The following is an 18,198-nucleotide window of genomic DNA, read 5'->3' as shown; positions in this document are numbered from 1 at the left end:
TCTATCTCGGTAACATCGAAAAAACGAGCCCTAAGCAGCCTCTTCAAGCTGTTGTGCGCTGTTGATCGGACTCTAAACTAGCTGAGTGGGATGTTGCGTGGAATATTGCACATCTCTCCACTTCATACAAAGTGATATCAAAGTGTCTGTGATCAAAGAGAATTAAAAAATAATACTGGTGCTGTGCTTTGATTGCAGAACTGTCCGAAAAATTTTAATGCTAACAATGAAAGTCCTGTGTGTGTGTGTGTGTGTGTGTGTGTGTGTGTGTGTGTGTGTGTGTGTGTGTGTGTGTGTGTGTGTGCAACTTTCAGGAAAGAGGAAAGTGGATAATAAAAATGCTTTATATGTATAAATACGTGTTTGGCAATACAACTTACAAGTGAGCAAGTGTGCAAGTGTAAAAGTGTGCAAGTGTGTGATGCACATACACACACTTTAGTGTACACAGTTTTCCTGGTAAAGCTTTTTCAGGCTGCAGAGAAGCCCCAGCCATCCTATCCACTCAGTCTGCTTCCTGTCTTTGTCGATTACTTTCAGCGAGCCTTAACTGAACCCTAACACTAACACACACACACATGCAGACCTGCTGCACTTAAGAGAAACAAGCTATTTTCTATTTATATACTCACAGGCAACAGACAGAGTATATGAAAGACCAATAGTCATGGTTAAGCGTACTCACATCTAGGCCTGAGGCTATGCAATTTATTACAAAACATTCTTTCAAATATGTTTTAAAGATTTTTATATATGATATAAGCATAACTTTTTTTTTTTGTTTGTTTACAACTGACCAACCTGAGGGCAATTACCCATGAAATAAAATTATTGCCAGTCATAGAGATAAAGCTAATTCAGTGTAGCTATAAGGGAAATGAAAAGACGGTCCACATTTGGACATTCAGTGGTATGTCTTGTTATTATACCGTATAATGCATACGTAAACATTTGTCTAAATTGGTGAAGTTACATTAAGCCAAGGCATGCACCATAGAAAAAAAATGAAATAATAAGATGAAAATTGGGCTGAGAGACATTGCTTTTGTAGTCTGTCAGAGCTGTCTGGGGACAGTCATGACTGCTTTGTATAATAAAGAAGCTCTGTCTTCCTTGCTCATTAGATTTCTATAGCAAAAAGAACAATATTGATTTTTTTTCTCTCTTTTTATTTTTTTTCTCTGCAATCAGCATGTAATACATTTTTAGAAGCTCCCGACTAAAACCCAATCTTGTAATTTCTTGTTCTAAAGAAATAAGTTATTAACACTTCTTTTGAACGAAAAGTACATTTGCTGTCATTCAACATTATTATTGGTGTTCTTCAGGATTTCTTTCCAGCATTTCAGCAGTTCTAATGGCCATGACCCCTTCACCAGTATCAGTTTATTATTGTCAACTGCATATTACAGAGCTCTGTATATACTCAGTACCTTTTGGAAATGGGATGTTTCAAGGGATATGCAGTGCCAGAATGGATGGTCCTCATCAGTCAGTAGAGATTTTCTGACAGCACAGTGCCGCTATCTACAAAGGAAATACTTTCACAGCTTCAATCAGGAATTCTGTTTTGTTATGCCCACAGCCTGATGCCTGTCAAAACTCAAAGTCAGTTTGTATCAAATTATTGTTCTCCAGACATTGCGGTTTCCAGTGTTTAATTTTCATGTGATGTTTTGCTAGAAGTGTCTGGAGTTGGGGGTGTTCACAATAATCTGAAAAAAGAAGCAGTATGAGATTGATCAGATTTAAACAGGTTTCAACATCACTTTTGACAGCAAATCAGACAGTTCTGGTATCTTGGTCAATCTTTTAGATTTATGAAAATGTACTGTAGTGGAAAATCCATGCCTCTGGGGTTTTTGGCCAATAGAACCTTGGTGTATTTTGCAGTGTTCCTTGCAAGTGTAGTCTTGTATGGGTTTGCTTTTTGACACAGCATGTTCCTACCCTCTGGAAAGTGAGGGGCGGAACCGGTGGACATTTCTTTGTTTTGTTTTTTTTCCCCTTTAGGATGAAAGGATTATTCACTCACCCTTCAGTGTATTCTAGTCCAAAATAAAGTTCTAACATTAGGCTTTACTATTGCAGCTTGAAAGTATTTTAAACAATACCACAGGGCCAGTATGTTATTGTTTCACGCTGAAAGTTTCAATGCAATAATCAGTAGTGAGGTGGCGGAATTCAGTTTGGCATTTTACATAGAAACCACCTGCCCTGAAGACCCTCTTGTGGCAAAACACTTTAAAAGGACCAGATATACATCTAGCTAATACGTTCCCACTGTGGCTAGGTCTAGGGGGAGTTCAGGAATCATAACAGTTTAGCTGTTGCAAGTTGTTTGGACCATAAATCATATATATTTTTGAATTATGACATTTGGTTGGTGCCTTTATCCAGAGAGACTTACAGCTGGGCGGTTGAGTCTTAAGGGCCTTGCCTTAAGGCCCAACAATGGCAGCTTGGAGGTTTGGATAATAGACCCAAAAGTTAGATATGTTAATGCTTTTAATTATTAAAAGTGTGTAACAAACAGAATAAGACACAAAAGCAACAGTTCAAATGTGACAAGGAAACACAGGCAAAAGAACATGGGCAGTGCTACATTTACTGATACTCCAGACTCGTTTTTTTTATCCAGATCAAAATTTGCATTTACAGTTATCTCACAACTAGGCAGTTGAGTATTAAGGGCCTTGCTTAAGGGCCCAGCAGCAGTGATTCATGCCAAGAAGTCCAACCTCTTAACTACCACTTCCTATTAGTGTCATTTATTTACTTTTGAATCACTTACAATCGACACAACTATCAAAGCCAAGCGGTTGCAGAAAACTACCTGCTACCTAGTTCAGATAGTCAACAGTGTTGTTATATAAGAACATTTAAAATATTGCTATCTAGTGCAGGCATTTTCCAAATTAACAAATAAGCATGTTAGCTCAGTGGTTAAGATGTAGGACTTCTGATCGGAAGTTAAATACCGAAAACTACCAAGCTACTGTACAACTCTGGGTTGCTGAGCAAGCACCTTAACCCCTCAACTTCTCAGATGTATGAATAAGCTGATCATGAGTTACTCTGGATAAGAGTTTTGGGCAAATGTCATAAATGTAATATTTATTTAGGAAACAAAACCAGCAACTGACATATAAGCTATTTGAGTCCTTTGAATTATGTTCCTCAATGAATACTATGGGTTATATAGTAGCTACGTGAAACCTAAATCTACCACAGGAAGCTGTATGCACATTGCATCATTTAATATTTAAAATGTTCAATCCAAAACACATCAAGAACTTTTGGATCTCCATATGTTTAAAACATTAACATGTTTAAATATACAGCCTGTCATTAAAATAAGCAGTTATCTAGTCTTTACTATTCAGTTTTTCTGGCTAATTACAAGCCACAAGGTCATATTTTGGAGTGATAGAGAACAAACTCCATATAATGTACTGTACAAAGGGTTTTATTTATGCAAAGCTCTGGCAGCAAAATGAAGGTGATCTGATCGGATCGATGTGTGTGATTAATGCTCATGAGTGCAATTCTCCCAAGATGTGAGAGCTGATTGTGTTTGCATTTCTACAGATGGTCTCTGAATGGGACACTCATTGATCTCGACGGTGACGAGAGGCGTCATGTGTCTGGAGGGAACCTGATTATTAACACATTGGATCGAGACCAAGATGCAGGCGTTTACCAGTGCTCTGCTTCCAACGCCCGAGGAATCATCCTGAGTCACAGAGCCACTGTGCAGTTTGCATGTGAGTTCAGTGGATCTAATGCCTCTTGATCTGACTCAGCATCCTTTTGAGTGCAGGTTTTTGGTTAAACAGGATTTACTTTTCTCTATTCCACAGACATTTCTCTTTATTCATCATAGAGCACTGAGAGTAATTACATTTGCAAAAGCCAAAATGTGATTTGAAAAAGTGCAAGACATGGGTCATTACAGTCCTTTTAGTTTTACATTGCATTAACAGCATTTAGCATATGCATTTCTCCAGAAGGACTTGCACAAGTGCTTTTTTGGTCAGCAATAAAACTACCATAAAATTTAAATCCTGTTGGAAGAGGCATGAAAGACAGCAGGCATGAGTTAAGTGTTTATTGAAATTATTGATAAAGAGGTAAGACTTTAGACTTTGCTTAAAACTAGCCTGCTCTGGCAGTCACAGCAAGATTATTCCACCCTATTATTCCTCCCTATTTGAAGGGAATGTGGTGCAGTGTGAGATTAAATTGGTTTAATGTAAATTAGTATTTGAAATTGTTTGTTAAAGTATCAGTATTTATAGGTCTAATGGCCAGTTGAGGAAAACAGCAAGTATTGTTGGTCTGAATCATTTGGTTGTAAAATGAAAACACCTGCCAGGAACAAGATGTGGTAGTTTGATTCTGAGGTAACAATGTACTTATTCACTACCTGAGTAAACATTAAATAAGTTTTGACCTTTTGACATAGTAAAGAACAAATTGTCTAAATTAACCTTGCAAAAAATATAATATATTAAGCTTGCAAAAAATGTCAGATAGAACTTAATAATTGTATATATTTGATTCAAATATAAAGGCAAATTACATTTGTAATTATTTGTTATTCTTTATCAAATGTAAATGCCCATTCTTGTTCATATCATTAATGAAAACACAAACAGTAAATTGATTCAGCTATAAATGTTGTCCATTATATAAGAGTAAAATTTCTTTAAACATGGACATTTTAATTTTATACAAATATATTCCATTTACAACTCAAATGTTACATTGCTATAATACATTTTGAATCAATTAGGTTTTTTTTGCTTTGGTATAGGTTCATAATGAATGTCTGATTTAGCAGTTAAGTATTCACAAAAAGCACATGTATGCTATATGCTAATAAGGTATTGTTTCTTTCACTCAATGTCCAAATAATTAGCTAAATTTAGGAAGTCAGCCAGCTATTAAGAGAGGAAGCAATTGGATGGACAAAGATAATTTTGTGGTGCGGGATGACATTAACTCATTAAATGTTGTACTAATCCCCATCACACCAAAATAGACTATACTAGACTACCTCCACAGGAGGTCTGGCTTATCCAATTACAATCCAATCACAACCCCTACTGTGCGCATTTAAATTTACTTTAATTAGGTTAAATGCTATCTGATCATGATTGGATCACAGAAAATGCATGTTTATGCAAGCTGCAAATGAAGTGTTTTGCCATGCTCGGTGTGTTTGTGGATATGTGCTTGTCTGCATTTATTCGAACAAGGAGCTTTTGTGACTACTTCTTGCTCATCTCTCGAGGCTGTTCAGATTTGTAAGGCAGCAAATGAGATTTCCCAGCTGAACAAAGTGAAATCGAACTGGATGTCAAATGCAACCAGCTCACAGTAGCAGAGAAGTGTTTGATTGGATTCAGACTCCATTGCTGATTCCCATTAGTCATGGAGCGAATCTTCAAACACTATGCTATAGACTCATGCAAGAATGGTGCTGGACATGCCAAACTGTGAACTTGGACAATATAAATATTAGGGCTGTCAAAATAAACACGTTAATAACCCGTTAACACAAATAAATTTTTATTAACACGAAAATAATGCAGCACGCATTTCTGATTGACCATTTAAAAAAATATGTAAATAAATAAAAATAAAAGAGGCAAAAGTAAAACCTTCAACGCAACACACATTTGTTAACAATGCCCTTTCTTTACTCAGACATAAAAAAATAAAAATAAACTCCACCAAAATATAATTTTTAATAAACATTTGTTTTACTGATGCGCCAAGTCTCAAATCAAGTACCAAAATCTGCCATGATGCACACATTTGGCAATTAAAACAGTCTATCTGGCAACATAGCAAAAGTTTTTTTTTGGTGTCCTGATGATTTACGTAAATTCAAACACCATAATTACTGTAAAACATTAACTCACCCACTACTCAATTATTACTCACCCATATTTAGAAAGCGATAGATTTTACAGTGTGCATCATTGTAATGAAGGAATTGCAGTTATGATTGACAACATAGACATCATGAAAAAGAGTAAAAATAAAACGAAATTGTACCTGATGTTCTCTATTCAATTCAATTAAATTCATTTTTATTTGTATAGCGCTTTTAACAATAAACATTGTCTCAAAGCAGCTTTACACAGATAATGCGGTGATTAAAAATGAATATGTTCTTTATGAGTAAGTTTGTCCCTGATGAGCAAGCCGGTGGCGACTGGCGACTGTGGCAAGGAAAAACTCCCTGTTCTCTACATTGTCAACGATTGATTGCTGTTTGTTCTAAGAGCTCTTGCAGCATTAAACTTTTTCTCAGTAATTTGGGAATCTTTCTAAATGATACCTTTGTTATGAATTCATTTGATCTTTGTACAGGGGTTTGATGGATAAAGCAGAAAAAATATTTATAAATAACTGGTGGTCATAAATCATTTCTGCACAGGCATGTTTCTGATTTTCCTCTTTTTTCGACTGATCCCGTTAGGGTTTGCCACAGTGGATCATCCGTTTTCATACTACTATGTCCTCTACATCTGCCTTATCCAACCAAACAACTACCTGCATGTTTTGACTCACCACATTGAAAAACCTCCTTCTTGGTCTTCCTCTCTTCCTCCTTCCTGGCAGCTCCATCCTCAGCATTCTCCTACCAATATACTCCATGTCCCTCCTCTGCACATGTCCAAACCATCTTAATCGTGCCTCCCTTACCTTGTCTCCAAAACGTCCTATACGTCTCTAATCCAGTCCATGCTCATTACTCCCAATGACCCCCTACCTCCCTACCTCCAACTTCACTAACGTCTTTTAGTCAATGCCACTGTCTCTAAACCATACAACATCACAGGTCTCACCACAGTCCTATAAACTTTCCCTTTCACTCTTACAGATACTCTTCTATCACAAATAACTCCTGCCACTCTTCTCCACCCACTCCACCCTGCCTGCACTTTTTTCTTCACTTCTCGAACACCCTCACCATTACTTTGCACTGTTGACCCCATGTACCTAAACTCCTCCACCTTCACCAACTCTTTTCCCTGCAACCGCACCACTCCACTGCCCTCCCTCTCATTCACACACATGTACTCTGTCTGACTTCTGCTGACTTTCATTCCCCTTCTTTGCAGCTTGTACCTCCACCTCTCCAGGCTCTCTTCAACCTGCACCCTACTCTCACCACAAATCACAATATCATTCTCAAACATCATAGTCTATGGAGACTCCTGTTTAAGTTAATCCTTCAACTTGTCAATAACCATTGCAAACAGGAAAAGGCTTTGAGCCGATCTTTGATGCTGTCCCACTTCCACCTTGAACCAGTCTGTTGTTCCTACTGCACACTTTACTGCTGTCACACTGCCCTCCTAAATGTCCTGCATCACCCTCACATATTTATCTGACACACCTGACTTTCTCATACAAAACCACAACTCTTCTCTTGCCACCCTGTCAGATGCTTTCTCTAAATCCACAAACACACAATACACACAATGCAAACAACTCCATACCTCTACTGGTATGTCATCTGGTTCAACCGACTTTCCATTCTTCATCCTCTTAATTGCAGCTCTTACTTCCTTTTTACTAATCCTATCCACTTCCTGCTTCACCATCTCCACATCATCCAACCTTCTCTGTCTCTTAATTTCCTCATTCATTCTTCTTCTTCTTCTTCTTTCGGCTGCTCCCATTAGGGGTCGCCACAGCGGATCATCCGTCTCCATACCACCCTGTCCTCTATATCTGCCTCTTTTACACCAACTACCTGCATGTCTTCCCTCACCACATCCATGAACCTCCTCCTTGGCCTTCCTCTTTTCCTCCTACCTGGTGGCTCCATCTTCAGCATTTTTCTACCAATATAATTCATGTCCCTTCTCTGCACATGTCCAAACCATCTCAATCTCGCCTCCCTCACCTTGTCACCAAAACATCCTACATGTGCTGTCCCTCTAATAAACTCATTTCTAATCTTGTCCATCCTCGTCACTCCCAACGAAAACCTCAACATCTTCAGCTCTGCTACCTCCAGCTCCACCTCCTGTTTTTTACTCAATGCCACTGTCTCTAATCCATACAACATCGCAGGTCTCACCACAGTCCTATAAACTTTCCCTTTCATTCTTGCAGATACTCTTCTATCACAAATCACTCCTGTCACTCTTTTCCACCCACTCCACCCTGCCTGCACTCTTTTCTTTACTTCCCTAACACACTCTCCATTACTTTGCACTGTTGACCCCAGGTACCTGAACTCCTCCACCTTCTCCACCTCTTCTCCCTGCAACCGCATCACTCCACTGCCCTCCCTCTCATTCACACACATGTACTTTGTCTTACTCCTACTGACTTTCATTCCCCTCCTCTCCAGCGCATATCTCCACCTCTCCAGGCTCTTCTGAACCTGCTCTCTACTCTCACCACAAATCACAATATCATCTGCAAACATCATAGTCCAGGGAGACTCCTGTCTGACCTCGTCCGTCAACCTGTCCATCACCACTGCAAACAGGAAAGGGCTCAGGGCCGATCCTTGATGCAGTCCAACCTTCACCCTGAACCAGTCTGTCGTACCTACTGCACACTTTACTGCCGTCACACTGTCCTCATACATGTCCTGCACCACCCTCACATACTTCTCTGAAACACCTGACTTCCTCATACAATACCACAACTCAACAAAGATCGGTACCAGCACACTCCTTCTCCATTCCTCAGGCATCCTCTCCCCTTCCAGAATCCTGTTAAACAATCTGGTTAAAAACTCCACTGCCATCTCTCCTAAACATCTCCACGCTTCTACCGGTATGTCATCTGGTCCATACGACTTTCCATTCTTCATCCTCTTAATCGCTGCTCTCACTTCCTCCTTACTAATCCTATCTACATCCTGCTTCACTAACTCCACATCCTCCAACCTTCTCTCTCTCTGATTTTCCTCATTCATCAGCTGCTCAAAATACTCCCTCCATCTTCTCAACACACTCTCCTCACTAGTCAACACATTTCCCTCTCCATCCTTTATTGCTCTAACTTGCAGTACATCCTTCCCAGCTCGGTCCCTCTGCTTGGCCAATCGGTATAAATCCTTTTCTCCTTCCTTAGTGTCCAACCTCTTATACAGTTCCTCATATGCTTTTTCCTTGGCTTTCGCCACATCCCTTTTAACCTGGTGCCGCATCTCCTTGTACTCCTGCCTACTCTTCTCATCACTCTGTCGATCCCCTTTCTGTTTTGCCAATCTCTTTCCCCTAATGCTTTCCTGCACTTCCTCATTCCACCACCACGTCTCCTTGTCTTGCTTTCTATTTCCAGATGTCACACCAAGTACTTTTCTAGCTGCCTCCCTCATCACTCCTGCAGTAGTTGCCCAATCATCCGGCACCTCTTCACCACCACCGAGCCCCTGTCTGACCTCTTCCCTGAACCTCACACTACACTCTTCCTCCTTCAGTTTCCACCATCTTATTCTTGTTTCAAACCTTACTTTCCTCCTCTTCTTCTTCGCCTCCAAAACCATCCTACAGACCACCATCCGATGCTGTCTAGCTACGCTGTCCCCCGCCAACACCTTACAGTCTCCAATCTCCTTCAGGTTGCATCTCCTACACAGAAGATAATCCACCTGTGTGCACCTTCCTCCACTCTTATACGTCACCCTATGATCCTCCTTCTTCTTAAAATACGTGTTCACCACTGCCATTTCCATCCTTTTAGCAAAATCTACCACCATCTGCCCTTCCACATTCCTCTCCTTAAAACCATACCTACCCATCACCTCCTCATCACCTCTGTTCCCTTCACCTACATGCCCATTAAAGTCTGCCCCAATCACCAATCGTTCTTTCCTAGGTACACCATCTACCACTTCATCTAATTCACTCCAGAATCTTTCTTTCTCCTCCATCTCACAGCCAACTTGTGGAGCATAGGCACTGATGACATTTATCATCATCCCTTCAACTTTTACCTTCACGATCATCACCCTATCAGAAACTCTCTTCACCTCCACTACACTCTTACTGTACGCTTCCTTCAGAATCACCCCTACACCATTTCTCTTCCCATCCACACCATGATAAAACAGTTTAAACCCACCTCCAATGTTCCTGGCCTTACTCCCTTTCCACTTGGTCTCCTGAACACACAACACATCTACCTTTCTCCTCTCCATCATATCAGCTACCTCTCTCCCTTTACCCGTCATAGTACCAACATTTAAAGTACCAACCCGAACCTCTACTCTCCTACACTGCTCCTTTTCCTGCCGTCTCTGTAGACGCCTTCCTCCTCTCCTTCTCCTCCTTCGGCCAACAGTAGCCCAATTTCCACCGGTACCCTGTCGGCTAACGATACCTGTGGCGGTCGTTGTTAACCCGGGCCTCGACCGATCCGGTATGAAATTCTTATTTGTGATCCGCATATTTGATTTGGCACATGTTTTACGCTGGATGCCCTTCCTAACGCAACCCTCCCCATTTACCCGGGCTTGGGACCGGCACTAAGAGTACACTGGCTTGTGCCCCCCTAATGGCTGGGTTAATTTCCTCATTCATTAACTGCTTAAAATACTCTCTCCATCTTCTCAACACACTCTCCTCACTAGTCAACACATCTGCATCCTTTTTTTGCTGTAACTTGCAGCACATCCTTCTCATCTCGGTCCCTCTGCCTGGCCAATCGGTAGAAATCCTTTTCTCCTTACTTACTGTCCAACTTCTCAAATAGTTCCTCTTATGCCTATTCCTTAGCTTTTGCCCCATATTCTTGTACTACTGCCTACTTTTCTCATCTATCTGCCAAATTCAATTATTTTTTGCCAACCTCTTACTCCTTATGCTTTCCTGCACTTCTTAATTCCACCACCATGTCAATTGTGTTCCTTTCTATTTTCCGATGTCACACCAAGTACCTTTCTGGCTTTCTCCCTTATCACTTCTGCAGTAGTTGCCCAATCATCCAGCACCTCTTTACCACCACCTATTCCCTATCTGACCTAATCCCTGAATCTCACACTACAGTATTCCTCTTTCAGTTTCCTCCATCTTATTTTTTTTCCACTTCTCACTTTCCTCCTCTTCTTCGTATCCTCTAATGCCATCCTACAGACCACCATCCGATGCTGTCTAGCTAAACTGTCTCCTGCCAGCGTCCACCTGTGTGCACCTTCCTCCACTCTTATACGTCACCCTATGGCCCTCCTTCTTCTTAAAATAAGTGTTCACCACTGCAATTTCCATCCTTTTAGCAAAATCTACCACCAAGGCCATTCCTACCATCACCTCCTCATGACCACTGTTCCCTTCACCAACATGCCCATTGAAGTCTGCCCCAATCACTAATCGTTAATTCCTAGGTACACTCTTCACGATGTCAACTCACTCCAGAATGTTCTCTTCCCATTCAACTTCCAGCTTCATGTTCATCAACCTTTTAGCACCCTACTCTTCCTTCTGTATCACCCCTACACCCTTTCTCTTTCCATCCACACCATGATAGAACAGTTTAAACCCACCTTCAATGTTCCTGGTCTTACTCCCTTTCCACTTGGTCTCCTGAACAAACAACATATCTACCTCTCTCTGCTCAAATCTCTAAGCTCCCTCTCACCCTTTACCAGTCATAGTAAAACATTTAAACTGTCCACCCTAACCTCCACACTCCTCCTTTTCCTGCTGTCATTGTAGATGTCTTCCCCTCTCTTTCTCCTCCTTTGGCCAACAGTAGCCCAATTTTAACCGGTTCCCTGTTGGCTAACAATACCTGCGGTTGGTGGTAACCCAGGCCTTGACCGATCCGGTAAAAAATTCTGGTTCATGAGCGGCATATTTGATTTGGCATGTTTTACGCTGAATGCCCTTCTAACGCAACCCTCCCCATTTATCCGGGCTTGGGACCGGCACTAAGAGTGCACTGGCATTTTGCAACCCTAATGGCTGGGTTAGGCATGTTTCTGATATATTTCATAATGTATACTATTCTCACTGATCGTACAAAGTTTTATGGTTACACGGTGATCCTAATTCCACAGCTTAACCTCAATCTTTTGGGCATCATTGCATTATCAACCAACCACATGCCAGCAGCACATTGCGTAAAACCATGAAGACACCGTCAACAACTTTACTTAACATTCACATCGAACATCAGATTGGGGGGAGGAATAGTGCCTCAGTGACTTTGACCATGGCATTGTTGCTTGTAACAGATGGGCTGCTTTGACTATTTAACAAACTTTTAATCTCCTGGGATTTTCATGCACAATAGTCTCTAAGATTTTACACATTATGGTGTGAATAAAAAGAAAAAGTTCTAAGGGCAGAAACACCTTGTTGATAATACAGGTCAGAGGAGAATGGTTAAAGCTGACAGAATTCTTTTACTGTAACTCAAATAATCTCTCTTTACAACCTAAAGTGAGAGAAAAAGTGTCTTAGAATTCCCAGCATGTCAAACCTTAAGGTGGATGAACTACCACATCAGATTCCTCTCCTGTCTGACAAGAGCATACAGTAAATATGATGCTATAGTGGGCACAAGCTCACCAAAACTAAACAGTTGAAGACTGGAAAAAACATGCCAGGTTACTCTGTCAGAATGTTGATGAGGACATTTAGTCAGGGGAAATGTGGTAGCTTTGTGGTTAAGGCATTGGACTTTGGATCTGAGAGGTCCGCAATTTAAAATCCCTGCCACACCAAGGTGCCACTCTTGGGCACTTGAGCTAGACTTTAAACCCCATGGCTGCTCAGTTGTATGTAGTAAAAAAATAATAATTTGCTTGATTTTATGCATTGCACTGTTGCCACATAATTGGCTAATTAGATAATTAGATGTACTGTATGTACAGAGGTACAAACATTCCTAATTGCGTGGTCAGAGAGTTTATTCTGAGTGAATCTAGTTGGGTTTCAGACAGGGCTCTTCAAATACTGTAATTAAATTCAGTTACTTTGTGCACTACCAGCAGTGTGGATAAACTGCCTAATCTCTTGTCTGTACTGAACAGATCCTGACTCTAGTTTTTGTCTCTTGTGTGATAAACATTGGCCTTTTTCAGTGAGTCAAATTTTTGACTCAACAATTGCCCAATGGGAATAATGAACACACTTTTTAAAATGTATTTATTTATTACCAGATCTACAAATATTCAGTTTAGTTTCAACATTCATTTTGCCCTCCTTACCATGAACAAGTGATGCAACTTCATCTGTTTTAGTACTGCTTCATTTGACCTTAGAGACTTAAAGAGTTCTGTTTCCTGATGAATAGTAAGGTTCCTCTGCCCTCTCTCTGCACACCATGCTGCTTTGCTATTGATTATTTATTTGGCCAAAGAGAGCATCCCACTCTCCCCTTAGGCTCCCACTATCCTCATGGGTAGTATAATGAATCTCACTTCTGGGGATTGGATAAAAGGAGCTGCTTGACATTTATTTCCCTTATTGATTACTGGTTAGTTGAAGAGGGAGTGGCAACTATAATAGTGCACTATTTCTGCCAGATTCAATTACCTTCTGATAAGGTAAGCCTTTTTTACAGTGATTTATTATTATTGGTTTTTTATATATATATATATATATATATATATATATATATATATATATATATATATATATATATATATATATATATATAAATTATTGGTCATTCCAAGGCACCTGATTGGTACTATAATAAAGTTTTGCTATATACTCCAGGCCAAAAAAATGGCAAGCAGAAAAAAAGCCAGAAAAATAATGCCAAGCAGAAAAAAACAAACAGAAAATGGCAAAACCTGAAGTTGTTAATGGTCTTAGCAACAAATTATTACTCAGGAAATTCGAAGGAATTTAAATACTGTAGACCTCTCCCTATTCTTTAAGTCATGCTTCAATGCATGAGCTTGTTATCAGGCCATTGACACAGCATTGGGTGTGGCAGATAACAAAATAATAGCAAATCTTTTAAAGGGGGAAAAACATTCTAGAAGTTAATTTGGCACAGACTAAATTTTTACAGAATTTCCTTTGTTCTAGTTTTTCACAAACAATACACTGCAGCAAAAGTAAAGAGCAAATGATACCACAGGTGCATTCCTCCAATAGTTTTTTCTTGGGGTTTTTTGCCAGTAATTTGTTGTTAAGACCGTTTAATGCTAAATATTTTGTCCTTTTGGGGTTGAAGAGTAGGAATGTAGCGCTATAGTGTTTTTATGCTTAGCACACAGATTTGCTTGAAGTTCATTAATGACTTTGAGTCAACATTACTTTTTAGCTGTCTAATAAGGTTGGCTAAGGGCTTAAAATCAAAATGTCGAATTTGCTGGTTTCAACCTCAACCTCATAGTTTTATATGAAATAAAAACAAGACACAGAGAGCATCCCACAGTCCCAGCTCCTGGGCTAAATTGTTTGACCTTCATGTCTGGACTGATATTAATGTTCTTCATTACAGAGCACCTGGACATGTACAGGCACTATAGAGCTGCCTGGCTTCTTCTCAAATCTACGAGCCAAGCCATACAGATTCCATCCCAAGACCTCGTTAATCATCCTTAGGGCCTCACTATCTCAGACTCTAAACCTTTCATACTGTTATTGTGAGCTGACCAAGTCCTTTTTCTACCTCCTACTCCTCTGTTGCAGTGTAGGACATCTCTTTCTTTCAGCAGGGACTCTCATTAGGTGATGCTTTATCCACCACCCCCAGTGAATCCTGTTTTCTTCGCCTTCCCTTATGCAGTTTGTCTTATTGGACACGATGACTCTTTTTTTTTGACTTGTTAAGGCCCAGCTGTTTGTTTGAATCCTTACAAGCTTCTCAGTCTTGTAACACATATGAGATTTATTTGTTTTATCAGGCCAGGTGGGTAACAGCTGCTTGCAGTTTTTTTGTCTGTGTGTTAATTTGATGTGCATGAATAGAGCAGAAACAAATTGACACTGGGGATGATGTTTTTAATTGTAAAGATTAGGGCGATGTTTGATAATATTGCTGATGTGTCGCCACCAACGACAGCTGACCCTTGTGTTCTTTGCTCTCTCCAGCCTCATGCTGTTTTATCCGTCCCTCAGTCACATTCTTCCTCAGGGGCTAATCCCCCAGTCCATGTGGTGTTTTCACATGCTTGCTGTACACTGAAATCGATTTCACATCACTAAAACAACAATCAGCCTCTGTATATATTTATAAAAAAATATGTTGTGTACCCGGTCCAAACTGAGCACTGGTCTCCAATTCATCACTGTTGTTTAGAATAATATTATAATATTATTTATACAATTATACATTTGAATCATAGCTAACACATTAAAGCGGTAAAAAAACTAAACACAGTCCTATTCAATAATTATAATATTAGTCTGAAAATGGCTTCAGGAAACAATAAAGGCAAAAATTATGAATGTCTATATATCTGCAAATATCAACAGATGTCCCAGGATCAAGTTATTCATTGTATTTTTAGCATATACATGTTTCATTAGAGTAGTGACATATGTTTCCTCTATTTTAATGAATGTAAGGGGCAATAGTTTTTAATTCAAAACAGAACAAAAAAATCTTATTATAAGTCATGCTGTTTGTAATGTTATACCTATGTGTTATTTTATAGATTTAGAGAACTTCAAAACCCAGCAGAGGAGTGCTGTAAATGTGAGGGAGGGCCAAGGTGTTGTTCTGTTATGTGGAACCCCGATGCATTCTGGAGGTAAGCTATTAACTGAAATATATTTAAAGTTTAGCAAAATTGTGATTGATTGGTCATGAATGTTCTATCTATGTGTCACTGTCATTACAAGTATGGATCGTTTCCTGGTATGAAATATGTAATGACAGTGGCTGATGTGTTTAAGATGTTTCGGAAGTGCCAAAATAATGGATAACGATTGAAATCACTGCTCAAAATCAAGACAAAAGCAAAACAAACAGCCATTATTTTGCACCTGAATGTGTTAACTGTGCTTCATCATGGCTTAGGTCTGAGTCACAGCTGTTCTACTTTACATGTTCAGCATCTTCTTGGCCAGCTGATGGAACTTAAAAACTGGGACTGTTATTCAGACATCAGTAATTAGAGAGGAGTTTTAATAGCCTAAATGGAAATGACAGATCAGCGGTGTGAAACATTCATTTCAATTTGAGATTGTGGCAATTATGGGAACAGATGAGACTTCAGAAATTAGAAGACATGGGACTTGTTTCATAGGACAGCAATTAGGATTTGTAGAGATAATTAGTCTGTGATTAATCATGTGCTTAGTTAGAAGACAGGAAATCCAGGATGTGTACCACAATATATTGAAAGTATAGTAGTGGTTGTGTCTAACCCAGCCATTAGGGGGGCACAAGCCAGTGTACTCTTAGTGCCGGTCCCAAGCCCGGGTAAATGGGGAGGGTTGCGTTAGGAAGGGCATCCAGCGTAAAACATGTGCCAAATCAAATATGCGGATCACAAATGAGAATTTCATACCGGATCGGTCGAGGCCCGGGTTAACAACGACCGCCACAGGTATCGTTAGCCGACAGGGTACCGGTGGAAATTGGGCTACTGTTGGCCGAAGGAGGAGAAGGAGAGGAGGAAGGCGTCTACAGAGACGGCAGGAAAAGGAGCAGTGTAGGAGAGTAGAGGTTCGGGTTGGTACTTTAAATGTTGGTACTATGACGGGTAAAGGGAGAGAGATAGCTGATATGATGGAGAGGAGAAAGGTAGATGTGTTGTGTGTTCAGGAGACCAAGTGGAAAGGGAGTAAGGCCAGGAACATTGGAGGTGGGTTTAAACTGTTTTATCATGGTGTGGATGGAAAGAGAAATGGTGTAGGGGTGATTCTGAAGGAAGCGTACAGTAAGAGTGTAGTGGAGGTGAAGAGAGTTTCTGATAGGGTGATGATCGTGAAGGTGGAAGTTGAAGGGATGATGATAAATGTCATCAGTGCCTATGCTCCACAAGTTGGCTGTGAGATGGAGGAGAAAGAAAGATTCTGGAGTGAATTAGATGAAGTGGTAGATGGTGTACCTAGGAAAGAACGATTGGTGATTGGGGCAGACTTTAATGGGCATGTAGGTGAAGGGAACAGAGGTGATGAGGAGGTGATGGGTAGGTATGGTTTTAAGGAGAGGAATGTGGAAGGGCAGATGGTGGTAGATTTTGCTAAAAGGATGGAAATGGCAGTGGTGAACACGTATTTTAAGAAGAAGGAGGATCATAGGGTGACGTATAAGAGTGGAGGAAGGTGCACACAGGTGGATTATCTTCTGTGTAGGAGATGCAACCTGAAGGAGATTGGAGACTGTAAGGTGTTGGCGGGGGACAGTGTAGCTAGACAGCATCGGATGGTGGTCTGTAGGATGGTTTTGGAGGCGAAGAACAAGAGGAGGAAAGTAAGGTTTGAAACAAGAATAAGATGGTGGAAACTGAAGAAGGAAGAGTGTAGTGTGAGGTTCAGGGAAGAGGTCAGACAGGGGCTTGGTGGTGGTGAAGAGGTGCCGGATGATTGGGCAACTACTGCAGGAGTGATGAGGGAGGCAGCTAGAAAAGTACTTGGTGTGACATCTGGAAATAGAAAGCAAGACAAGGAGACGTGGTGGTGGAATGAGGAAGTGCAGGAGAGCATTAGGGGAAAGAGATTGGCAAAACAGAAGTGGGATCGACAGAGTGATGAGAAGAGTAGGCAGGAGTACAAGGAGATGCGGCAGCAGGTTAAAAGGGATGTGGCGAAAGCCAAGGAAAAGGCATATGAGGAACTGTATAAGAGGTTGGACACTAAGGAAGGAGAAAAGGATTTATACCGATTGGCCAAGCAGAGGGACCGAGCTGGGAAGGATGTACTGCAAGTTAGAGCAATAAAGGATGGAGAGGGAAATGTGTTGACTAGTGAGGAGAGTGTGTTGAGAAGATGGAGGGAGTATTTTGAGCAGCTGATGAATGAGGAAAATCAGAGAGAGAGAAGGTTGGAGGATGTGAAGTTGGTGAAGCAGGATGTAGATAGGATTAGTAAGGAGGAAGTGAGAGCAGCGATTAAGAGGATGAAGAATGGAAAGTCGGTTGGACCAGATGACATACCGGTAGAAGCGTGGAGATGTTTAGGAGAGATGGCAGTGGAGTTTTTAACCAGATTGTTTAACAGGATTCTGGAAGGGGAGAGGATGCCTGAGGAATGGAGAAGGAGTGTGCTGGTACCGATCTTTAAGCATAAGGGAGAT

General features: G+C 40.6%; 1 protein-coding gene across 3 annotated transcripts in view; it reads left to right on the top strand.

Moving 5' to 3' along the window:
* Positions 1-18,198, top strand: part of cntn3b (contactin 3b) — an 87,052-nt gene that overhangs the window by 22,260 nt on the left and 46,594 nt on the right. For all 3 annotated transcript variants that reach the window (XM_083532002.1, XM_083532001.1, XM_083532000.1), the window contains 2 exons: positions 3,592-3,767; positions 15,611-15,706. In XM_083532002.1, coding sequence (XP_083388128.1) covers positions 3,592-3,767; positions 15,611-15,706 — 272 coding nt within the window. The remainder of the gene's footprint in view (positions 1-3,591; positions 3,768-15,610; positions 15,707-18,198) is intronic.

This window comes from Silurus aristotelis (assembly GCF_946808225.1).
Source record: "Silurus aristotelis genome assembly, chromosome: 2".
In the NCBI taxonomy this organism is placed as follows: domain Eukaryota; kingdom Metazoa; phylum Chordata; class Actinopteri; order Siluriformes; family Siluridae; genus Silurus; species Silurus aristotelis.
This window is presented reverse-complemented; position numbering and strand designations above follow the sequence as displayed.